The 17,903-nt window shown below is 48.1% G+C and overlaps 1 protein-coding gene across 1 annotated transcript; it reads right to left on the reverse strand.

The window, feature by feature from the left end:
- Positions 1–968: 968 nt before the first annotated feature.
- Positions 969–17,258, reverse strand: ACTR1A (actin related protein 1A). Its single transcript, XM_055559816.1, has 11 exons — positions 17,092–17,258; positions 9,396–9,460; positions 8,487–8,562; positions 7,682–7,807; positions 6,764–6,888; positions 5,224–5,440; positions 4,432–4,524; positions 3,738–3,912; positions 3,581–3,642; positions 2,955–2,995; positions 969–2,773 (listed from the first exon to the last, which is right to left on the reverse strand). Exons 1-11 carry the CDS (start codon positions 17,137–17,139, stop codon positions 2,671–2,673), a joined length of 1,131 nt encoding a protein of 376 aa, XP_055415791.1. The 5' UTR covers positions 17,140–17,258; the 3' UTR covers positions 969–2,670.
- Positions 17,259–17,903: the final 645 nt, after the last annotated feature.

The following is a 17,903-nucleotide window of genomic DNA, read 5'->3' on the forward strand; positions in this document are numbered from 1 at the left end:
GGGCCCCTGGGAGCCAAACAGCTTTCAGGCCTGTGGTCGTAGCCCCAGTGCGTTTCCCATGTACCACTGCTGGAGGTACTGGGTAAGGAGTGGCTACTTCTAGGCTAGAGATCCTTGGAGTCACAGGGATCTTCCAAAGATGACTTTAAAAAATTTTTTTATTTACCGTGAGAATGGGACTAGAAACCTAGGCTTTAGGCCGGCGTTTCTGTCTGGGCTCTAGGGACTTTTGGGGCTGGGGAGTTCTTTATTGTGGATGGCCTCTGCCTACTAGATGTCAGTAGCATCTCTCCCCAGTCATGATGACCAAACACCTCCAGATAGTGCCAAATGTGTCCCGAGAGGCAAACTGACCTTAATTGGGAACCACTGCCCTAGACCAATGGTTATTTGAAGGTCTGCATCACAGTTAAGAATGTAGTCTAGTGCTATATTGCCTGGGTTCAAATTCTAGCTAACAAAGGGCAGATTTGGGAGAAATTACATAATCTCTCTGTGGCTCTATTTCGCCATCTGTAAAGTGAGTAACAAACATACTTGCATTTTAGTTGTTGCGAGAATCAAATGGTTAACACTTGTAAAGTGCCTAGCAATTCCCACCCCTAACTGCTCAAGTATACAGGTTTAAAATGGAGAAGTGATTAATCAGAATATCTGAGCAAGACCCCGGGAACTGCGTTTTAATAAGCTCCTGACTTCAGAGATGTGAAGAGCTGACCTCTTATTGTGGGTGGAGTCTCATCCATGGGCTTGGGCATGTGTACAGGGCATGGACTCTCAGTTCCTGGCCTGATCTCTGGGCTTCTTTGTCAACAGCATCTTTGCATGCACCTGACAGGCTGGGACTTGGGTGAAGGTCTGGCCAAGTCTGGCGGGCGCAACATGCCCTCTAGAGGACAGACTAGGCCCAGTCTCAGGGCCCACAGCTCCTCCCTCCCACCCCGCACTGACTGCAGACAGAGGCCCAGCTGATGTGTCTATTAGAACAAGTTTATTTAAGTACACTGGGCCCCACCAGGCAACATGGTTTGTGCGAGGCTGTGCAGGGGACAGGCTTGGGCTAAGAGGAGGGAGGTGAGCTGGTTAAGCACACTGCAGTCCACGGGTCGCCACATCGCTTTCACACACACCTGCTGCTGCGGCCCACACCTGGCAGGGCCTTTGGTCGTTGGACGGCATGGGGTCGAGAATACTGCCTGGAATCTGGGATCGGGCAAGTATTGGTGTCATGGGTGAGGGTGCCGGTGAATATCTGCTAGCTCCAGCTTTGCACTTCTGGGCTGAAGAGCCTTTGGACCCCTGCCAGGCCAGCCCAGTCCAGGGTAGGCGCCTGGCCCCACTGGACCAGACGAAGTGAGCCTGAGCCCATCAGTTCCAGGCAGCCTGGTCTGGCCCCTCCTTCCCTGACCAAACAAGTCCAAAGACAAGAATAGCACAAGTCAGCCAGAGGGGGCTGTCTGGCCTCTACAAGCTAGTCCCCTGGGGTCAGCTAGCATGGGAAAAGGCAGCTTGGTTAACTGTGGCTCTTTCTCCAGTCCTAAGGAGGCGGCATCCCCAACACCCCTCCTTTGCCGGGAGCCTTTGCCAAATGGTGATTCTACCTCCTATTTCAGAAAAATCCAACCAGCAACCAGCCTGTTGATTCCAGGGCAGTGAGCAAGTGGAAGAGGGAGAAAGAAAGAGGCTGGAGTGACTTTGAATGTAGCCTCTGATCCCAAATGGTCCTGAGGCCTATGGATACTGTCAATTCATGTTGGCAGGGAGTGGCAGGGCCCTGAACGCTATGCTAAGCTTAGGCGCTGTAAACATTAGTGTGAGCAGGGTGACTGGTGGGCGGGGCAGTGAGCTCCCTCTCTCCAGTCCCCTAACTGAACAAACACTTTAATAAATAAAACTGAAGATGGCACTGCCCATGGATGGATGGAAAGCAAGTTAACAGGACCTGAGGCCAACAGGCTCCTGAAACTCTCCCGAGATCCCCGGATGGCGCTGGGGGTTGGAGCGGTAAGCCCGCCACTGATCAGAAGTAGCGCTCCATGCCCTCCTCAAATGCCCAGTGTGGTCCTGGTCCCCAGGTGAAGTTGAGGGCATCCTGCCCGCTCCTGACAGGGAAGTCTCAATAACAGCTCCTGGAGTGTTTCTCCAGCTTTCTAAACCCAAACTGCAACAAGACCAGATAAGAACTCAATCCTGGACTCAAGCCTCAGTTCACGATCAAGAGGCATCGAGAGCAGAATGATGAACAAGGGGAGGCCGCAGGGCCTCCTGCGGGGGTGGGGCCAGCCCAGCCTAGGATGGGCAGCAGCAAGTGTCCCCGGGGTTGCTTTACCTCCCTCTCTGTCTCCCTGTGGTAGTAAACATAGTCCCACACAGCCAGACAAAGGCCCGGCTGACAGAGCAGGGCCCTCTGCCAGCACTCTTCCCTGTCAGGGGCCAGTTAGTGGTCAACCCCAGGTCTCAGGCCGTCGCCATTATGGGTAGTTCATCGTCCTTTCTGGGCCCTGAAATCCTGGGATCCCTGGGCCACACGGCACTCGCATATGTGCACACATTCATACCCACACACACACATTCATACGCACAGGCGGTTCCTCGCAAACACCCCGACTCAAGAAAGCGAGTTTTAAAGTGGAGTTAACTTCAGAGAGAGGTGAAGACGATGTCCCAATATTAGAAGGTTTTCCTGTGGATGGACCGGGCACCATCTTCCTCATATTCCTTCTTAGAGACCCACATCTTCTTAAAGGTGTCCAGGGAGGCGAGGATGGAGCCCCTGGCATGGAGGGAATCCAAAGGAATCATGTCAGAGATGGGGAGTGGGTATCTGTGGAGCCAGCCAGTCCCCCTGGGGTCAAACCAGACCAGGCTTTTCTTCAAAGGCCTGGGGTGGTGAGATGTAATCAATGACTCTGCAATAAGAGTGCTCCACTCTTATTCCCAGAAGAGCTACTCACCCAATCCATGTGGAATACAGTCTCTCCTGCGGTGCAGATATCTGCCGGGGTGGGTGGAAAGAGGAATCTGAGATGGCCGTCCTCCCCTCCCCCTTCCCCGTCCAATACTTATCTCTCCACCAGTGAGAGTCAGTGGATACATTTCACACAACAACCTTTAAATTCTGTCCCTGTGGCCTCTCTGGGGGGTACCATGGTCAGCCTGACACTCATCTGGAGAAACAGGCTTCTGGCAACCCGAAGTACCTATGGCTCCCAGGGAAGCAGGGGCCATCTGAAGGCAAGATCCAGCTCTGCTGGGAGCTGGTGGGGAGCAGACTGCACGGCAGTCTCCTCTCAGCAGTCACTGAGGTGCTGGACTGTGTCACGGGGGCAGCTGAAGTCAAGCTCCCTGACAGACTGCATGTCTAGCATCATGCCACATCGGGGATCAGAACTGCCCCGTTTGGTGAAGGCCCATCATGAGGATGGGTCCCCTCGCTCTAGCAGGCCTCAGGGGCACAGTAGAAGCTGGGAGCCATCTGATGGTGCCTGGAAATCTTGGGCAGAGTAGGAGGGGAGGCTGCGCCATGTGGTACTCCAGACCCTTGGCGGCCCAGTTCGCCCACCCCCTGGCATACTCCTACCCTGATCTTCACGTCTTTCGGAGCCAATTTCTTCACTTCACTCAATAGCCTGTCACCAAAACCTGAATAGGCAGGAAGGGAGAATCTCACGTCAGTCCCCTGGGCCCAGCAGGATGTGGCAGCTTCTTGGGGTAGGGCCCTGAGAGCAAAGCCCAACCTTTGAAGAGGGTGGAGCCACCCGAGAGGACGATGTTGGAGAACAGCGTGCGCCGCAGGTCCATGTCAGACTTCTGGATGGCAAACACCAGCACCTCGTGGATGCCCTCGCTCTCCTCGCCGATCAGGTCCGGCCTGAACAGCAGCTCAGGTGCTCGGAATCGGGAAGGGCCAATCTGCCGGGTTGGGGGGCAAGCGTCTTAGGCTCAGGTCCCTCTGCCCAGGGCTTAGTAACCAGGTGGCTCTGAAGGCCATGCTCAGGGAAGACTTTGTATGTCAAGAGCCTCAACAAACAAAGATAGGGCTCCTGGGAAACTAGAGAGAGGAAGCTCCTGTGTTTAATCCTAGCTCTGACATTTTCCAGCCAAGAGACTTGACAGATTCATTCATTTGTGGAAATTTCCTCCTATCGGTGGAGGTCCAGGAGGCTGGAATTCACTCTATACTGTCCTGAGTGGTTAAGGATAGCACTACACATCAACCTTCTAATCCCACAGGAGAACACCTCCTCCCCTCCACACAGGAGAAGCCAAGTCCCTGGCACCTCACCCTGCAGGAAACGCTGCAGCTCAACACTACATTGCTCCAGGCAGAGGGTGTAAAAGGACTGGTGCACCTGACTCCAGCCTCCCCATGGGGAGTTCTCTTTGGGCTCAGTGCTTTTGGGACCTGAGGGGAGAGGCCCCGCCGCCTACCTCAATGGTGCTGCCGTCGGGCAGGTAGTATTGCGCCTTCTCCGTCTCTAGAGTCTCATCCTTCTGGGGGTTTATGGACAGGTAGCAGGCTCTCTGGAGAACCAAGCACAAGTCAGGCTGGCTGAGAAGCTGGTGCCTACCTGGTCAAAGTCCCCATCCATTGCAGTGACTGTCCTAAAGGTCATGAGAGCTGCATATCCTAAGTGCCACCCAGTGAAGCTGACCCAAAGCTCCCCGCCCCTTCTTAGGATATGTGTCCCCACCTGCTCCACCTTCCTGGAGGCCAAGAGTGGCAACTCGGCATTTTGGATTTGAGTCTGAGACCACACCCTAATCTTAGTTCAGACTCAGGTGTCTTTTTCCTACTACTTGAATGGTTCTGGGCCCTGCCTACCCAGCTCAGAGGTCTCCCAGGAGCCGTAGATGACAGGAGGGTTCATTTTACTTAAAAAAAAAAAAAAAGCAGTCTGACTTCTTCAAGAGTGTAAAAGAACATGTGTAATTTGTACATGATATATAAGAAACATAATGAGCATGGGTGTGCTTATCACCCAGCTTAGGAAATACAGGAAGCTCCCTTTAGCCCACAAGATGGCAGCACTTTGGAAGGTCAATCCCTCAGGGTGAGGGGACTGGCTGGAGATCATAGGGCTGCCAGGAGGCCTGGTCGGGAAGGACAGAGACCCATCTCCAGGGCAGGAGTTTAGCCACTCTTCACTCCAGGTCACGGAGGTCCTGGCTGCTGTTCCCATTCCCTCTCCCAGCCCTGGGCCCATGGAGGGCAGCACTCACTTCTTTTATGGCCTTGACAATCTCAAACTCGGAGGATGAATGGAAATCATAGCCCTCCTTGCGCAGGTAGAGGCGAAGAAAGCGAGAGACGTCTCGGCCAGCGATGTCGATGCGCATGATGGAGTGGGGCATGGCAAAGCCCTCGTAAATGGGCACGGCATGGGTGACGCCATCCCCAGAATCCAGCACCACACCCGTGGTCCTGCCGGTGGCATAACTGAAGCAAAGGGGGCACACCATCACTCACCCCTGCCTCCTCACTCTGGGAAGACTCTCACTTCTTGCTAGAGTTCAAGGTCAGCTGAACTAAAGCTGGGGCCTGCCTTCTCCAGAAGCCTCCGACTAGACTGAATATGAAGGCAGCCTGAGCACTGAAGCAAGCAAGCCTGGAATGTTTAAAGGAAAGGAGCCAAGCCTCTCCAAGCACCCCTTCTGCCACTCCTCCAGAAGAATAGGCCCTCCAACCGCAGGAGATGACCTGCCCTTCCACTTTCAGGGACCCAGCCTGAGGGACAGTTTTTACTCTCTAGACAAGAGGAAAAAAAACTCAGGGAACAGGCAAGAAAAGTGAATGAATTAAAGAAAATAAGAATATTTTCACTTGCATAAAAAACTAGCTTTTGGGGACTTCCCTGGTAGAGTGGCTAAGACTCTTCACTACCAATGCAGGGGGCTCAGGTTCGATCCCTAATCAAAGAACTAAGATCCCACATGCTGTGCAATGTGGCCAAAATGTTAAAGAAGGAAAACCAACCAACCAACCAACTAGCTTTTGGCCCTCTAGGTCTGTCCTTAAGTTTTTCTCTTGGTAGGGACAAGGGTACAGAAATATATTTTGTGATAATGAGGGGGAAAAACCCATAATGTTTCATAAACAGCACCTGACATTCAGCCTTCGTGTTGGATGACAGGCAATGGAGAAGGCTGTGGTGAAGTCAGGTTTCCAAACCCTATCTAAAATGGCAGCTGCAATTTTCTTTCAGCTCCTGCTGATTTTTGCTCTAGAGGAATGCAGGCCCGGCATTATCAGATCTTCTCATTCTTTTTTAAGAGAAGTCAGAAATTTTGATTTTGATAGGAAATGTCCCAATTTTTAAAGGTTGGCTCACAATTTTTCAGCGGGGTCAAACATGCCATCTGCAGGCTACCAATATATGATCTTGGCAATGGACCTAACCCTGGTGGGAGGCAGGCTGGGAGCAAGACAGGATGACGGGGGTGTTTTCATCACGAGCCTATCACCAGCCTTGCACAGCGCCTGGCTCAAGTAGGCCCTGAGAAAAACACCTGAACTCACTGCGGGGCCAGCAGGGAGAGCTATTGCAGCACGTGGCCTTCCCAGCAGGCTCAGCGGAGAGCCTTGGCACCAGACCAGCAGGGAGGGCCGAGACTGGGAGATGCTGCCTTTCCCACCATCCATTACCGTCCCTGGCAGGGGTACTGAAGGAGCTCTGCACCAACCCACAGCAGGGCCAGCCTCGCTTCTGCCAAAGGACTGCTTCCCCCCAGGGGCCAGGCTCGCCAGCCAGCTGTTACTCACAGGCTGAGCACAGCTTGCATGGAGATGAAAAGGGCTGGCACGTTGAAGGTCTCGAAGAAAACTTCAGCAGCTCGTTCCCGGTTTTTCCGTGGATTTAAAGGCGCCTCTGTCAGGAGCACAGGATGCTGGGGAAAGATGCCCAGACAGCAATCAGGTGAGGACAGATTCCCAGCCCTCGTTAGCACTGCGTGGCTGGCTGGAGAGCCCACACGAACTTTGTCAGCCTCTCTCTAAAAGAGGGCTGGTGGGCTGGTCACTTACCGCCACCCAAGCTAGTTTCTCAACTTTCCAAATTCATACCCCCTCTAAAGTGTCATTCTATCCTCACTTTCTACTACCCTCTTGTCCTCCAAGATTCTTATATAGGCCCTTGTACCTTCTGGATAGCTCCAGGTGTCAAGATTTTGCTAAACTCTATATTTGGAATTACTATGATAAAAGTAATACTTAAAATTTTTTTTCCAAAATAGAAAATTAAATATCATTATTGATAATACTATTAAAAAACAGAATACATCCCTCTCCTGGAAATTCTGATAAGCCTAGTCAGCACCTCCCTTTGTGTTTCTGAGTTGAGAGTTCCTTCCTTAGAAACTAAAGAATACAGCTCCGAGGAATGAAAGGCGTGGGTTGGAACCCCAGCTCTACCATTCTTCGCTGGGTGATCGTGGAAACACCATCTGGCTTCTCTGAACTTCTGTTCCCTTGTTTGTAAAATGGAGATGATAATACTACCTGTGCCTCATAGGGATGCTGTGAAGATTAAATGCAAACATGTCTGAAAAGCACATGCCTGATGCCTAGAACATAAGACACAAATGCTCAAGGCGGTTATCGTAGTCATCTGCCTCATCTCTCGGGTAGGGCTTCTGTCTGCGCTGCATAGCCCACATGGCGCCCCACACACAGGACCCTCACCTCCTCTGAGAAAGTCTGCAGCTGGTCCTTAGAGTAGACGTACTGCCAGATGCGCTCCATGTCATTCCAGTCCTTGACGATGCCGTGCTCCATGGGGTAGCGGATGGAGAGCAGCCCTCGGTGCTCCTGGGGGCAGAGAGCAGTGCTTGCAGCCGCAGCCAGCCTCTCAGGACTGCCGGGTGGACCCCACAATCCGCACCCATGGCTAAGGGTGGACCCACCCATCCTTCAAGTCCCTAAACTGTATGCTGTGAACTGTGCTCAATGCCCAACCAGCTGGCAAAACAGAGGGCTTCTGCCTTTCCGTGGGCCCCTGGGTGGCATCCTCCTCATTGTCTGGTCCCAGGACACAATCTCCTGGCATCTGCAGCCAAGGTTGGCAACAAAGATTCTGTTGTTCTGCTTCTAGAAGTTGCCCGAGGGCTCTGCCAAACTGTGCTAATTAACTTATCCCCAGGGTACCCCAGCCAGGATCTCCCCTCAATCACTTTTGCCAAAAAATAACCAAGCCAGTCAATTTGATCTTTGGCAACATAGTGATAGAAGGAAGGCAAAAGCCCTTTTTTCTGGACTGGTCTCTGTTTCCCAAAGTGGGGTTCTAGGTATTTCCTTTCCAAAACCAGAGGCTGTTCCTGGGAGAAATAAACCAGTTAGGTTTATTCTCTTTAGAATGAGAGAGTGAAAGGGGAGATTTCAAGAGGAAATTGTTTCTTTTACTCATGTCCCTCTGTCGGATACTGCCTGTGTGGGGAGCAGTGAAGGTCCCCTGCTGGCTTGAGGCTTCTTCAGTAGGACATGGGATTACCTCGGCTTTGGGGCCAATGAAGATGTCACCTTCGAGGGCGCCTGCCATGACACGAACGTGCTTGGGTCTGCCCACACTACAAAAGAGAGCGGGGAAGACTATCACTTCTCATTTCATGACAGAACACAGGCAAGTTATACTGATGCATGTACTTGGATGGGAAGAAATATACTCCATTCTACGGTGACTGTCACTGAGGAATGCACTTCCCACAATTTCTATAATGAACATTTTTTTGTATTTATTAGCATACTATTTCATTTATTTATTATAAGTTATCAAATTCAGGAGGATTCAATATCCCTAGTTCTTCTCTTTCCCCAATGTATGTACAGATCAAGAGACACAAGGAAACAAGTGTTCATTGAGAATGATTAACTCAAAAAGTTTTTGTCTCCTTAGCCTCCTGCCTAGGTCTTCTATGAAGGACAACTGTGATGCTGTAACTAAGAGATGGCCTTCCTCCTTTCTCCACTGCTTTGACCCCTTTCCCAGGTGCCTGTGCCTTTCTCCTGCCTGCAGCACCTCTGCCTTAGTAAGAAAGTGCTGAGAAAAAGACTCATTCTCCCTAGAATGGTAGGTATGGTTTAATGTCAAATTCCATTCCGAGTGACAGGAGAATTTTCAGAAGAAGACTCCATTATGAGACTGTCATCCAAAGCAGTAGTCACCAATGATAACATTTTTGGCATCAGATTAAAAAAAACAAAACAAAACACAACTGCCTCTCAATTGTACCATGCAGGCAACAGTTTGCTCACTCCAAAAGCCAGCTCTTGTCCCTGCTTGTTGTTGTTTTGAAGACCAAGACTGACCTAAATGAGAGATCCTTTCCCCTAAAAGACAGAGGGCTGACATCATAACAAAACTGACAAGCCTTACAAGCTGCTAAGCTACAGAATGACTTACTAGTTTGGGAAGCAGTATTTAGGGATCTGATCACCAGCAAAACCAGCTTTAATCACACCGGATCCCTGAGGGGAGAAAGAGAAATCAGAATATCACACAAACAAGAGGAGATTCATATCACACAGTATGTATAATACAGTCCCACCTTTCTTTTAGAAAGAGAAAGGACCTTATATTTATGTGTAATATATCCACTCATGAGGATTTGTACAGTGAATGCATGCCAAAGGGAGGACACTGGGGCTGGGAATGGTGAGGGGAATTTCTACTACACACTCTAATTTGATTTTTATGTATTCTTCGTCTTTTCTACATTGAACATGTTTATTTTTGGAATTAAAAATAATATTAATAAAGGGAAGAAAAGGAAAACGCTTGAGGACAGAAGAGGAAAGTACCTAGAAGCACAGAGCGGCCGAGTTTAGGAACATAACCAAGGTGGGAAGGGCACACAATTCTGCTAAACCATCAGGGAGTGCACGTCTAAGCTACCTTCCCAGCTCGGACCTGAACTGTCCCAGCCCTCCAGGGCCTCTATGACAGACACACCCTGAGAGCACTGCCATGCTTGAAGCTAACTCCCATATGGCGTATGTCGTCGGGCTCTGACTGCAGGGGCAGACTACAGTGATTTGGGGGGGCTGCAGTAGGTGTTTTGCCTTTTCACTGTGTTTTGCTGCACTCACTGGTCTCTTGAGGGTCAAGAGCAGAAGAGCCCTTAAGCACTCTGAGAAGAATCTGCCATCTCCCACCACCATCTCTGGTACCGCGTGGGCCCAGCCAAAGTAAACATTGATTCTGGACATCAACGCCATGCAGGACAGGTGTTGAGGCTTGATGCTGCCTGCAGATCACCCTGTTCTCTTCCTTCTTAATTCTTCTACCACTACATCAGTTACCCTTGTCCTTCCACCCCCAACACAGTTGCAGCTCCAAGTGCAGCAAGCCATCTCCTGCTGCCTGTCGACTTCTCCTGGGGTGGAGTGTAATGTTTCCAGAACACACAAGCATTAAACACACCAGGAGATGCTACATAGCCAAGGTTACCTTGGCACCAAAGGCTTCCCAGCAACATCCCTGGATCCATCTGTCTTTTTTATTCCTGCTTTTTTTATAAGAGCAGGGTGAGGGGGTAGGTGACTGATCCTAGCGAGGGAGGAGGTAAGAAGTGGTTGAAGGACAGGGAAAGAGGTGTTGGGGGAGAGCAGGGCAAGCCCGTTCTCTAAGACAGCAGGAACTTCTGCCAACAGAAAAAACAGGAGACAATGTGCAAACTCATCGGTCTGGGCAGAACAGCAAGGAGACTGGAAAAGGTACAGCTGTAAACTGAGCTGAAAGACTGGGAAGGAGGGCAGACTATCCTACTGCAAACCCAAGGGCTTGGGGACAGTGGCGCAGCTAGTGAGAACATGGTACAAGAGAATTTGGGGAACTTGTTAGCTCAGGCTTCCGATAATTGCCCACTGCCTTCATCTGGGTGTGGTGATGCTAACAGACTAATTAGATCTCCTGGCAGGAGTTGAAAACGAGAAAAGTAAAGATGAAATCTGTGCTTCAGACTCTAGATTTTTTTTTTTTACGAGACTGATACTTTTTTTTTTTTTTAATATTTATTTGGCTGCACCAGGTCTTAGCTGCGGCATGTGGAATCTTTTAGTTGTGGAATGTGGGATCTAGTTCTCCAACCAGGGATTGAACCCAGGCCCCTTGCCTTGGGATTATGGAGTCTTAGCCAATGGACTACCAGGGATTCTCCGAGATATTTCTAAGAGATGATTTTCCTAGAGATTTGATTTTGAGTTTACTAACAAGAGGGCTAGAGTTTGAGTGACAAAGCAGATTAAGACATTAGATTCTTTTCTTTCTCCCTGTCCTTTCCAGCTAGAATATAACAGGCCCAGTTCAAATATCACTGCCTTCCTCCTGAAGGATAATCTCCAGTTGCAATTTGTTATCCTCTTCCTATTACCTGTCCCAAATCACCATTACCTGTTTCACTAGGTAGCATGAATTTCATTCTGCTTTCTAATTTATGGTTTACACTTTTGTCTCTTTTCACTGCAAATTCCTTGAGGTCAGAGACTTTATATATCAGCAGTATCTGACATTTGCAGGGTACTTGGCTAGATGCTGGCTAACTAAAATGAAAACCAAGCTCAAATGATTGGCATACGAAGCCGAAAGTATGGAACCTGAATGAGCAGCCGGAATGCCAGAAGCCCCAGGCAGAGGTGGTACAGCGAAGGTGATACACAAGGTAGAACCAGACCCAGCTTGTCCCTGCAGCCCCATGAGCTGGCTTGGCAGGCCAAGTGTCAGGTGAAAAATGGGTGGGGACAAGGGAAGTGGCTGAGTTGCCTCTCTTCTGCTCAAGCCATACCAGGAGAGCATACAAAGGGGTCATGTCAATTTCTTTAATAGTATTTGTAACTAGGAACTGTATACTTGGCAAATGAGCTGCCACTCTTTGTTATTCACTCTGTCAAAACCAAGTAAACAAAGGCCTTGTTTGAAACAAATGCCTACATTTGAAAAAGTAATCTCATTAAATATTTGATTTTTGGGACTCAAGTCTGCTGCCAGCCAACTCTGACCATTCTCCTGTTACAGGAGAACAAATAGCAAATTCCTCAGCATGTTTCTCGTAGTCCCTGCTGGCTATCGACCCTGTGGCTTGGGCAACTTTACCCTAAGCACTGATTATTCTTAACATGCTGGGAAGAAGGCTAGTTGTCTGCCATTTAATGGTGTGAGGTGGAGCCTCAGATTCTAGGACACTGGTGAGAACATCGTACAAGAGAATTTGGGGAACTTGTTAGCTCAGGCTTCCGATTTGGACGCAGATTCTAGGACATTCTGGCCCAAAGACATATTTTGTTTGGTCCACAAAGTCATTTTTAAAAAACAACTTTATTGAGATAAAATTCACATACCACACAATTTACCCATTTAAGGTGCATCATCTAATGGTTCTTAGTATATTCACAGAGCTGAACAATCCTCACTACAACCTAATTTTAGAACTTTTCATCATCCCCCCAAGAAACCCTGTACCCATTAGCAGCCACTCTCCATCCTTACTACCCCCACCCTGCTGCTGCTGCTAAGTCACTTCAGTCGTGTCCGACTCTGTGCGACCCCAGAGACGGCAGCCCACCAGGCTCCCCCGTCCCTGGGATTCTCCAGGCAAGAACACTGGAGTGGGTTGCCATTTCCTTCTCCAATGCATGAAAGTGAAAAGTGAAAGTGAAGTCGCTCAGTCGTGTCCAACTTGTAGCGACCCCATGGACTGCAGCCCACCAGGCTCCTCCGTCCATGGGATTTTCCAGGCAAGAGGCAACCACTAACATACTTTCTGTCTCCACAGACCACAAACTACTTTTACATTAACTTCCAAAAGTTAAAAATTAGAGATTGCAGGACTTCCCTGGTGGCCCAGTTAAGACTCCATGGTTCCAACATAGGGGGCGAAGCATCGATCCCTGGAATCAGGGAACTAAGATCCCACATGCCACCTGGTGTGGCCAAAAAAAAAAAAAAATTAAAAATTAAAAAACACTAGAGATTGCATATGAAATTAACACTTCTGATTTCCCTTGAAAAATGAGAAAATCTGGTAACACTGGGCCTGCATTCCTGCATGGGGACAACTTGCTGGAAACCTTGGTCAAGCATGCTCAGTGCACCTCTCAGATTTCTCACTTATTAAGACTACCTTCTCCTCATCCCCCTGCCCCTCCTCCGCCTCTTTAATGTATCTGGTTGGCCTCCCCAGGCATTGAGTTTGAGACCCCTATTCTGGACATTCTTTCCAGTTTGTGAAGCACATCCATGGCTCTCAAAATACACATAATTGAGTGTAATCTATAAGCCACCTTCTCTTCCCTCTCTCCACCAAACTAGGGAAGATTCTCACTGCAGTTGTACAACCAACAGGCTGAAAGTCATACCACAAGTGATGGTGTTAAATACATACACTGACTCCATTTCCTCAGCTAATTCTAGTGTCCCTTAAACTTAAGTGAATCAACAGATCTTAAGAGCGGATGACAAACTGTTAAAAGAGAGAAAATTAGTGAAATTTGACACTGACTAGATATTTGATGATATTAAGGAATTACTGTTCATTTTATTAGCTTTGATAATAGTATATTAGTTATGTTTTTAAATCTTTGTGAAAGAGGGAAGTGGGTGGGTATGTAGCTAAAATGATTGGTCAAGAGTTGATAACTGTTACAGTTAGACGATGGATACATGGATGTTTGTTATAACATTTCCCCTCCTTTTGTTTATATTTGAAATTTTTTACATTAAGGTAGGGTTTCCCTGGTGGCTCAGCAGTTAAGAATCAGGATGCCAGTGCAGGAGCTGTGGGTTCAGTCCCTGAATCTGGAAGATCCCCTGGAGAAGGGCATGGCAATCCACTCCAGTATTCTTGCCTGGAAAACCGCATGGACAGAGGAGCCTGGCAGGCTTCAGTCCATGGGGGTCACAAAGAGTCAGACACGATTTAGCAACTAAACCACCACCACCACCAGAATAAGGAGAGCTAGCAAATAAGATGATAGCAGCTAAGTAAAAATTCAAAGCATAAATACTATATACACACACATTATAAAATACATGTGTCCATAAAATCAGAAAGGAGCACATTAATTTTACAATGAGGTTTGCTTCCGGGGTTATGTATGGACCAGAAAGGATGGGATTATGGATGGGTACAAAGAGGCTTCGATTATATCTGTAATGTTTTATGTCCTAAAAAAATCTGAAGCAAATTTGGCAAATGACAACATTTATTAAATCAAGGTGGAGGACACATGCTACATAGGTGCTTGTTATATATGTCTCTGAACTTTTCCGTGTGTTTAAAGAATCTCACTTTTCAAAAAGGGGGCTGATGAAGCATAATGACCCCTCAAAACAGTAAAACTCTCAGCTTGAAAAACTTGTAGAGATCTGATATTATTCCTGCATTTAGGCCCACATAATATAGCCAAAAAAGACAATTTTAAGATTGACCATAATGTTGCTTCATTTTATGGAAGTATTTAACCTTCGAGATCCTCCCAAAGATATGAGCTTCAGAATAAATATAGTTTTCCAGTTAAAGTGTTGTAGTCCTGGGAGTGGCCCTTCTCATTCTTGTACTACTATCTGTGATATGACTTTGGGAAGAACAACATGTTTAGTTTTTTAAAATACTCATCACTTTTTTGTTGTGATCATTAAATCGTGCATGCACATATGCATACACACACCCTTCCATCTTCTTCATTAAATTCTGATGAATTGGTTTGGTCCCAGAATTCTATGAAAGGGGTGGTCAACAATTGTCTTAAGACTAGGAAAGGCTGTGAACTGATAATGGGGCTATTCTCTCTTTTCCTTGCTTTCTTTGTTCTTCTGTCTTTTAATTACACTCTCCTTAGCCCAAAAATAAAACTGTGGTAGCACGATAAGCTATGGAGCTGTTAAATCTGCTAGAGACACGTTATTCTCATAATATAAAGCTGGCTCAAATATTTTAAATGATTTACTGGCAGATAGTAAATTCTAGTGGGAAAATTAAGTTTCTCCTACTTCAACTTTTGGTGGGATTGCTGGCATAATAAAGGAAATGTTTTCCCAGAGAAAAAACAAGTCTATTCCTTAAGTATTCAAACTGAAAAGGTACCGCTTCTTTGATGCATTTCAAATACATTATCAAGAATGAGAAAGAAGGAACTAAGAAGCATTTGCTTAAATGACATAAAGAAAATGGTTGGAGATAGCACTGCTGCCCAACAATTCTAGAAGCAAAAGGTCTGGTGGGATGGACAGACTGCTCCTTTTGCACTGCTGATGAAAACAGGAAATTGCTAATTTCTATTTTCCTTCCTTTTTAAAACCAAGAAAAAGGCACATGAAGCATACACAAACTGGCTGAAGATAGAAATAGTAGTGTTCTCTGAAAATTAACATCAAGAACAAAGAGTCCTGCTCAGCCTTATGCAGTAACTAGTCCTTCCTCCCATCCTTTTATTTAGTGACATCTTTGTTACTGTGATAGAGATTTTCAGCCATTAATCCCCCCCCCATAAAAATTAAAAATCCAATGTGCACCTAGTGGTGCCAGGCCCTAGATACTGTCTGTGTGTGGGGAACTGGGGAACGAGAGACTAAGGAAAAATGAAGGACTACCAAGCATCTTTTCCCACCCGGATTCAATAGCCTAAGGAAGGCGATCCGCGACCCTCCCCGCCCCGCCCGCCGATCAAATCCTCCCCCAAATGAGGTGTCTCACTGAGCTCAACTTTTTTCCAGGAGAGAAGGAAAGCTAGCCAAAGAAGCACCTTTCCTTGGAAAAAGTGAGGAATTAAGAACTCAATCTCAAATTGAATTTTGGCTCTTAAATTCATAAGCCAGGTGGTTTGAATACTGTTATTTAACCTTACACGTCTCATTTTTCTGTATATTTCGAGTCCTATCTACCTATCAGTGTTGAAGCTTGAATAAGATGATGCAGACGAAAGGACCTTGCAAGTGCCAACGGTCCCAAGGACTGAATCAAGAGACCGAATCTGAGTCAGCTTAGTAGAGGAACTCAGAGGGGACTAGAAAGGTAGCAACAAATCTCCGTTGGACCAAACCTTTGAATGGAAGACAGACATCCACTTTTTAAATAACTGCCTCCTTCCGCCAAAAATAAGAGCTATATTTAGATTCTTTCCATTTGTGACTATCGATGCATTTGCGTGGGTTACTATCAGGATGAATAACGGATAAAGCACTGGATTAATGTGCGACCTTGGGCTCACTTTACTTTTGCGCTTGTTTTCTCATTTGTAAAACGAGGATCAAAATTCCTGCCGTAACTATTCACCTGGTTTTGTCAAGATCCAATTGGAATGTATGCGAACCCCTCCGTGTAAGCGCTGGAGCGCCTGGCAAGTATTATGTTTAGTAATTTTTACCCCTAGCAACTAGGCGTTTCAAAGAGGAAGGTACCTCCCTGCTTGCTTTGTCATTCTCCTTTCTTCTCGACCTTTATTACCGCTGTAATTTATAATCACAGAAATAACTGAAATCCTCAGGCCATTTCTGGCATCACACTCTCAGACCCCACCCGGATACACTGCCAAGCCGCCCTGCCGGCTGGGACCGAAGGAAACTTAGCCCTGCTCCACCGCCGCCCTATCCCGTCTGCCCTCTCCACTGGAAGTCTCCGAAACCAATCACAACAGCCCTCGTGCACCGCACCGCCCTTAGAGAGGGGAAACACTATGGCGGCCCGGAAGAACGGCAGGGGAACGAGCCAATCACTGCAGAAGGCTGCCTTCATCCGGCAAGGCCCAGAGGCGGGGTCAGCGGTCAAGATGGACAGCCAGAGCAGCCAATAGAGTTATCGAACACTGGGGAGGGGCGGGCGCCGGGGGCTCAGAGAGCGGTTAAGGCCCCTCGAGTCAAGGGCCCAAGGACCCTGCTAGGACTATAACCCTTCCCTTTATCCATCCCAAGGTTCTCCATCCCATGGTTGCTGGCCAGCTGGTCGCCCTATCTGCGGACTTCGGGTCGAGGGAGGAGAGAGGCGGCGGCGGCTGAACCCGCCTGACAGGCCGGGCCAGTGACAAAGAACCGGCAGCCCAGACTGAAACACGGGAAGCGATCCCTTCGGGGAGGAGAGCATAAGCCCTGCTAGGGGGATGCAACTCACGTTGTCGATCACGACAGGCTGGTTGGCGATTACATCGTAGGACTCCATGGCAGAAGAACCTCTCCTTCCGAGGAAGGAACTGCCAGCCCGGTCCGCTGCTAACGCCACTGACACGCATGCGCAGTCTAGCCGCCGGCAATGGGCAGCCGGGGAGCGGCCCGACCTCACTTTCGAAGAACTACAATACCCAACATGCCTTGCACCTGAGTTAGCAAGCCAGGCTGCTTCGGAACCCCGCCTAGTTTAAGGAACGGAGCGTCGCGTTTCGACGCACTGTACCCTGGGCTTTGTAGTTTCTGTAGGTAAATAGAAGGGTACGCCTATTGATGGTTGCAATCTCACGTCTGCATCTGTAGTCCCTTTGAAGGGATTCTCAGTGCATGCTGAAGTATGTAGTCTTCAGTATTGTCTGTAGTTCGGTTGGGATTGATCAGTAACTGGTGAATGTTTGGATTTTACAGGCTAGTCCTTCCACTCGCCACCACTTCCCCTGGACGATATGAGGTTGCGATGTTTTTATATGGGTCTATAAGGCATTAATAAACATCTACCACCTGTATGCAGGTCAGGAAGCAACTGTTAGAACTGGGCATGGAACAACAGGTTGGTTCCAAATAGGAAAAGGAGTACGTCAAGGCTGTATATTGTCACCCTATTTATTTAACTTATATGCAGAGTACATCACGAGAAACTCGGCTGGAAGAAGCACAAGCTGGAATCAAGATTGCCGGAAGAAATATCAATAACCTCAGATATGCAGATGACACCACCCTTATGGCAGAAAGTGAAGAAGAACTAAAGAGCCTCTTGAT

Source organism: Bubalus kerabau, chromosome 22, assembly GCF_029407905.1.
Source record: "Bubalus kerabau isolate K-KA32 ecotype Philippines breed swamp buffalo chromosome 22, PCC_UOA_SB_1v2, whole genome shotgun sequence".
Lineage (NCBI taxonomy): Eukaryota > Metazoa > Chordata > Mammalia > Artiodactyla > Bovidae > Bubalus > Bubalus kerabau.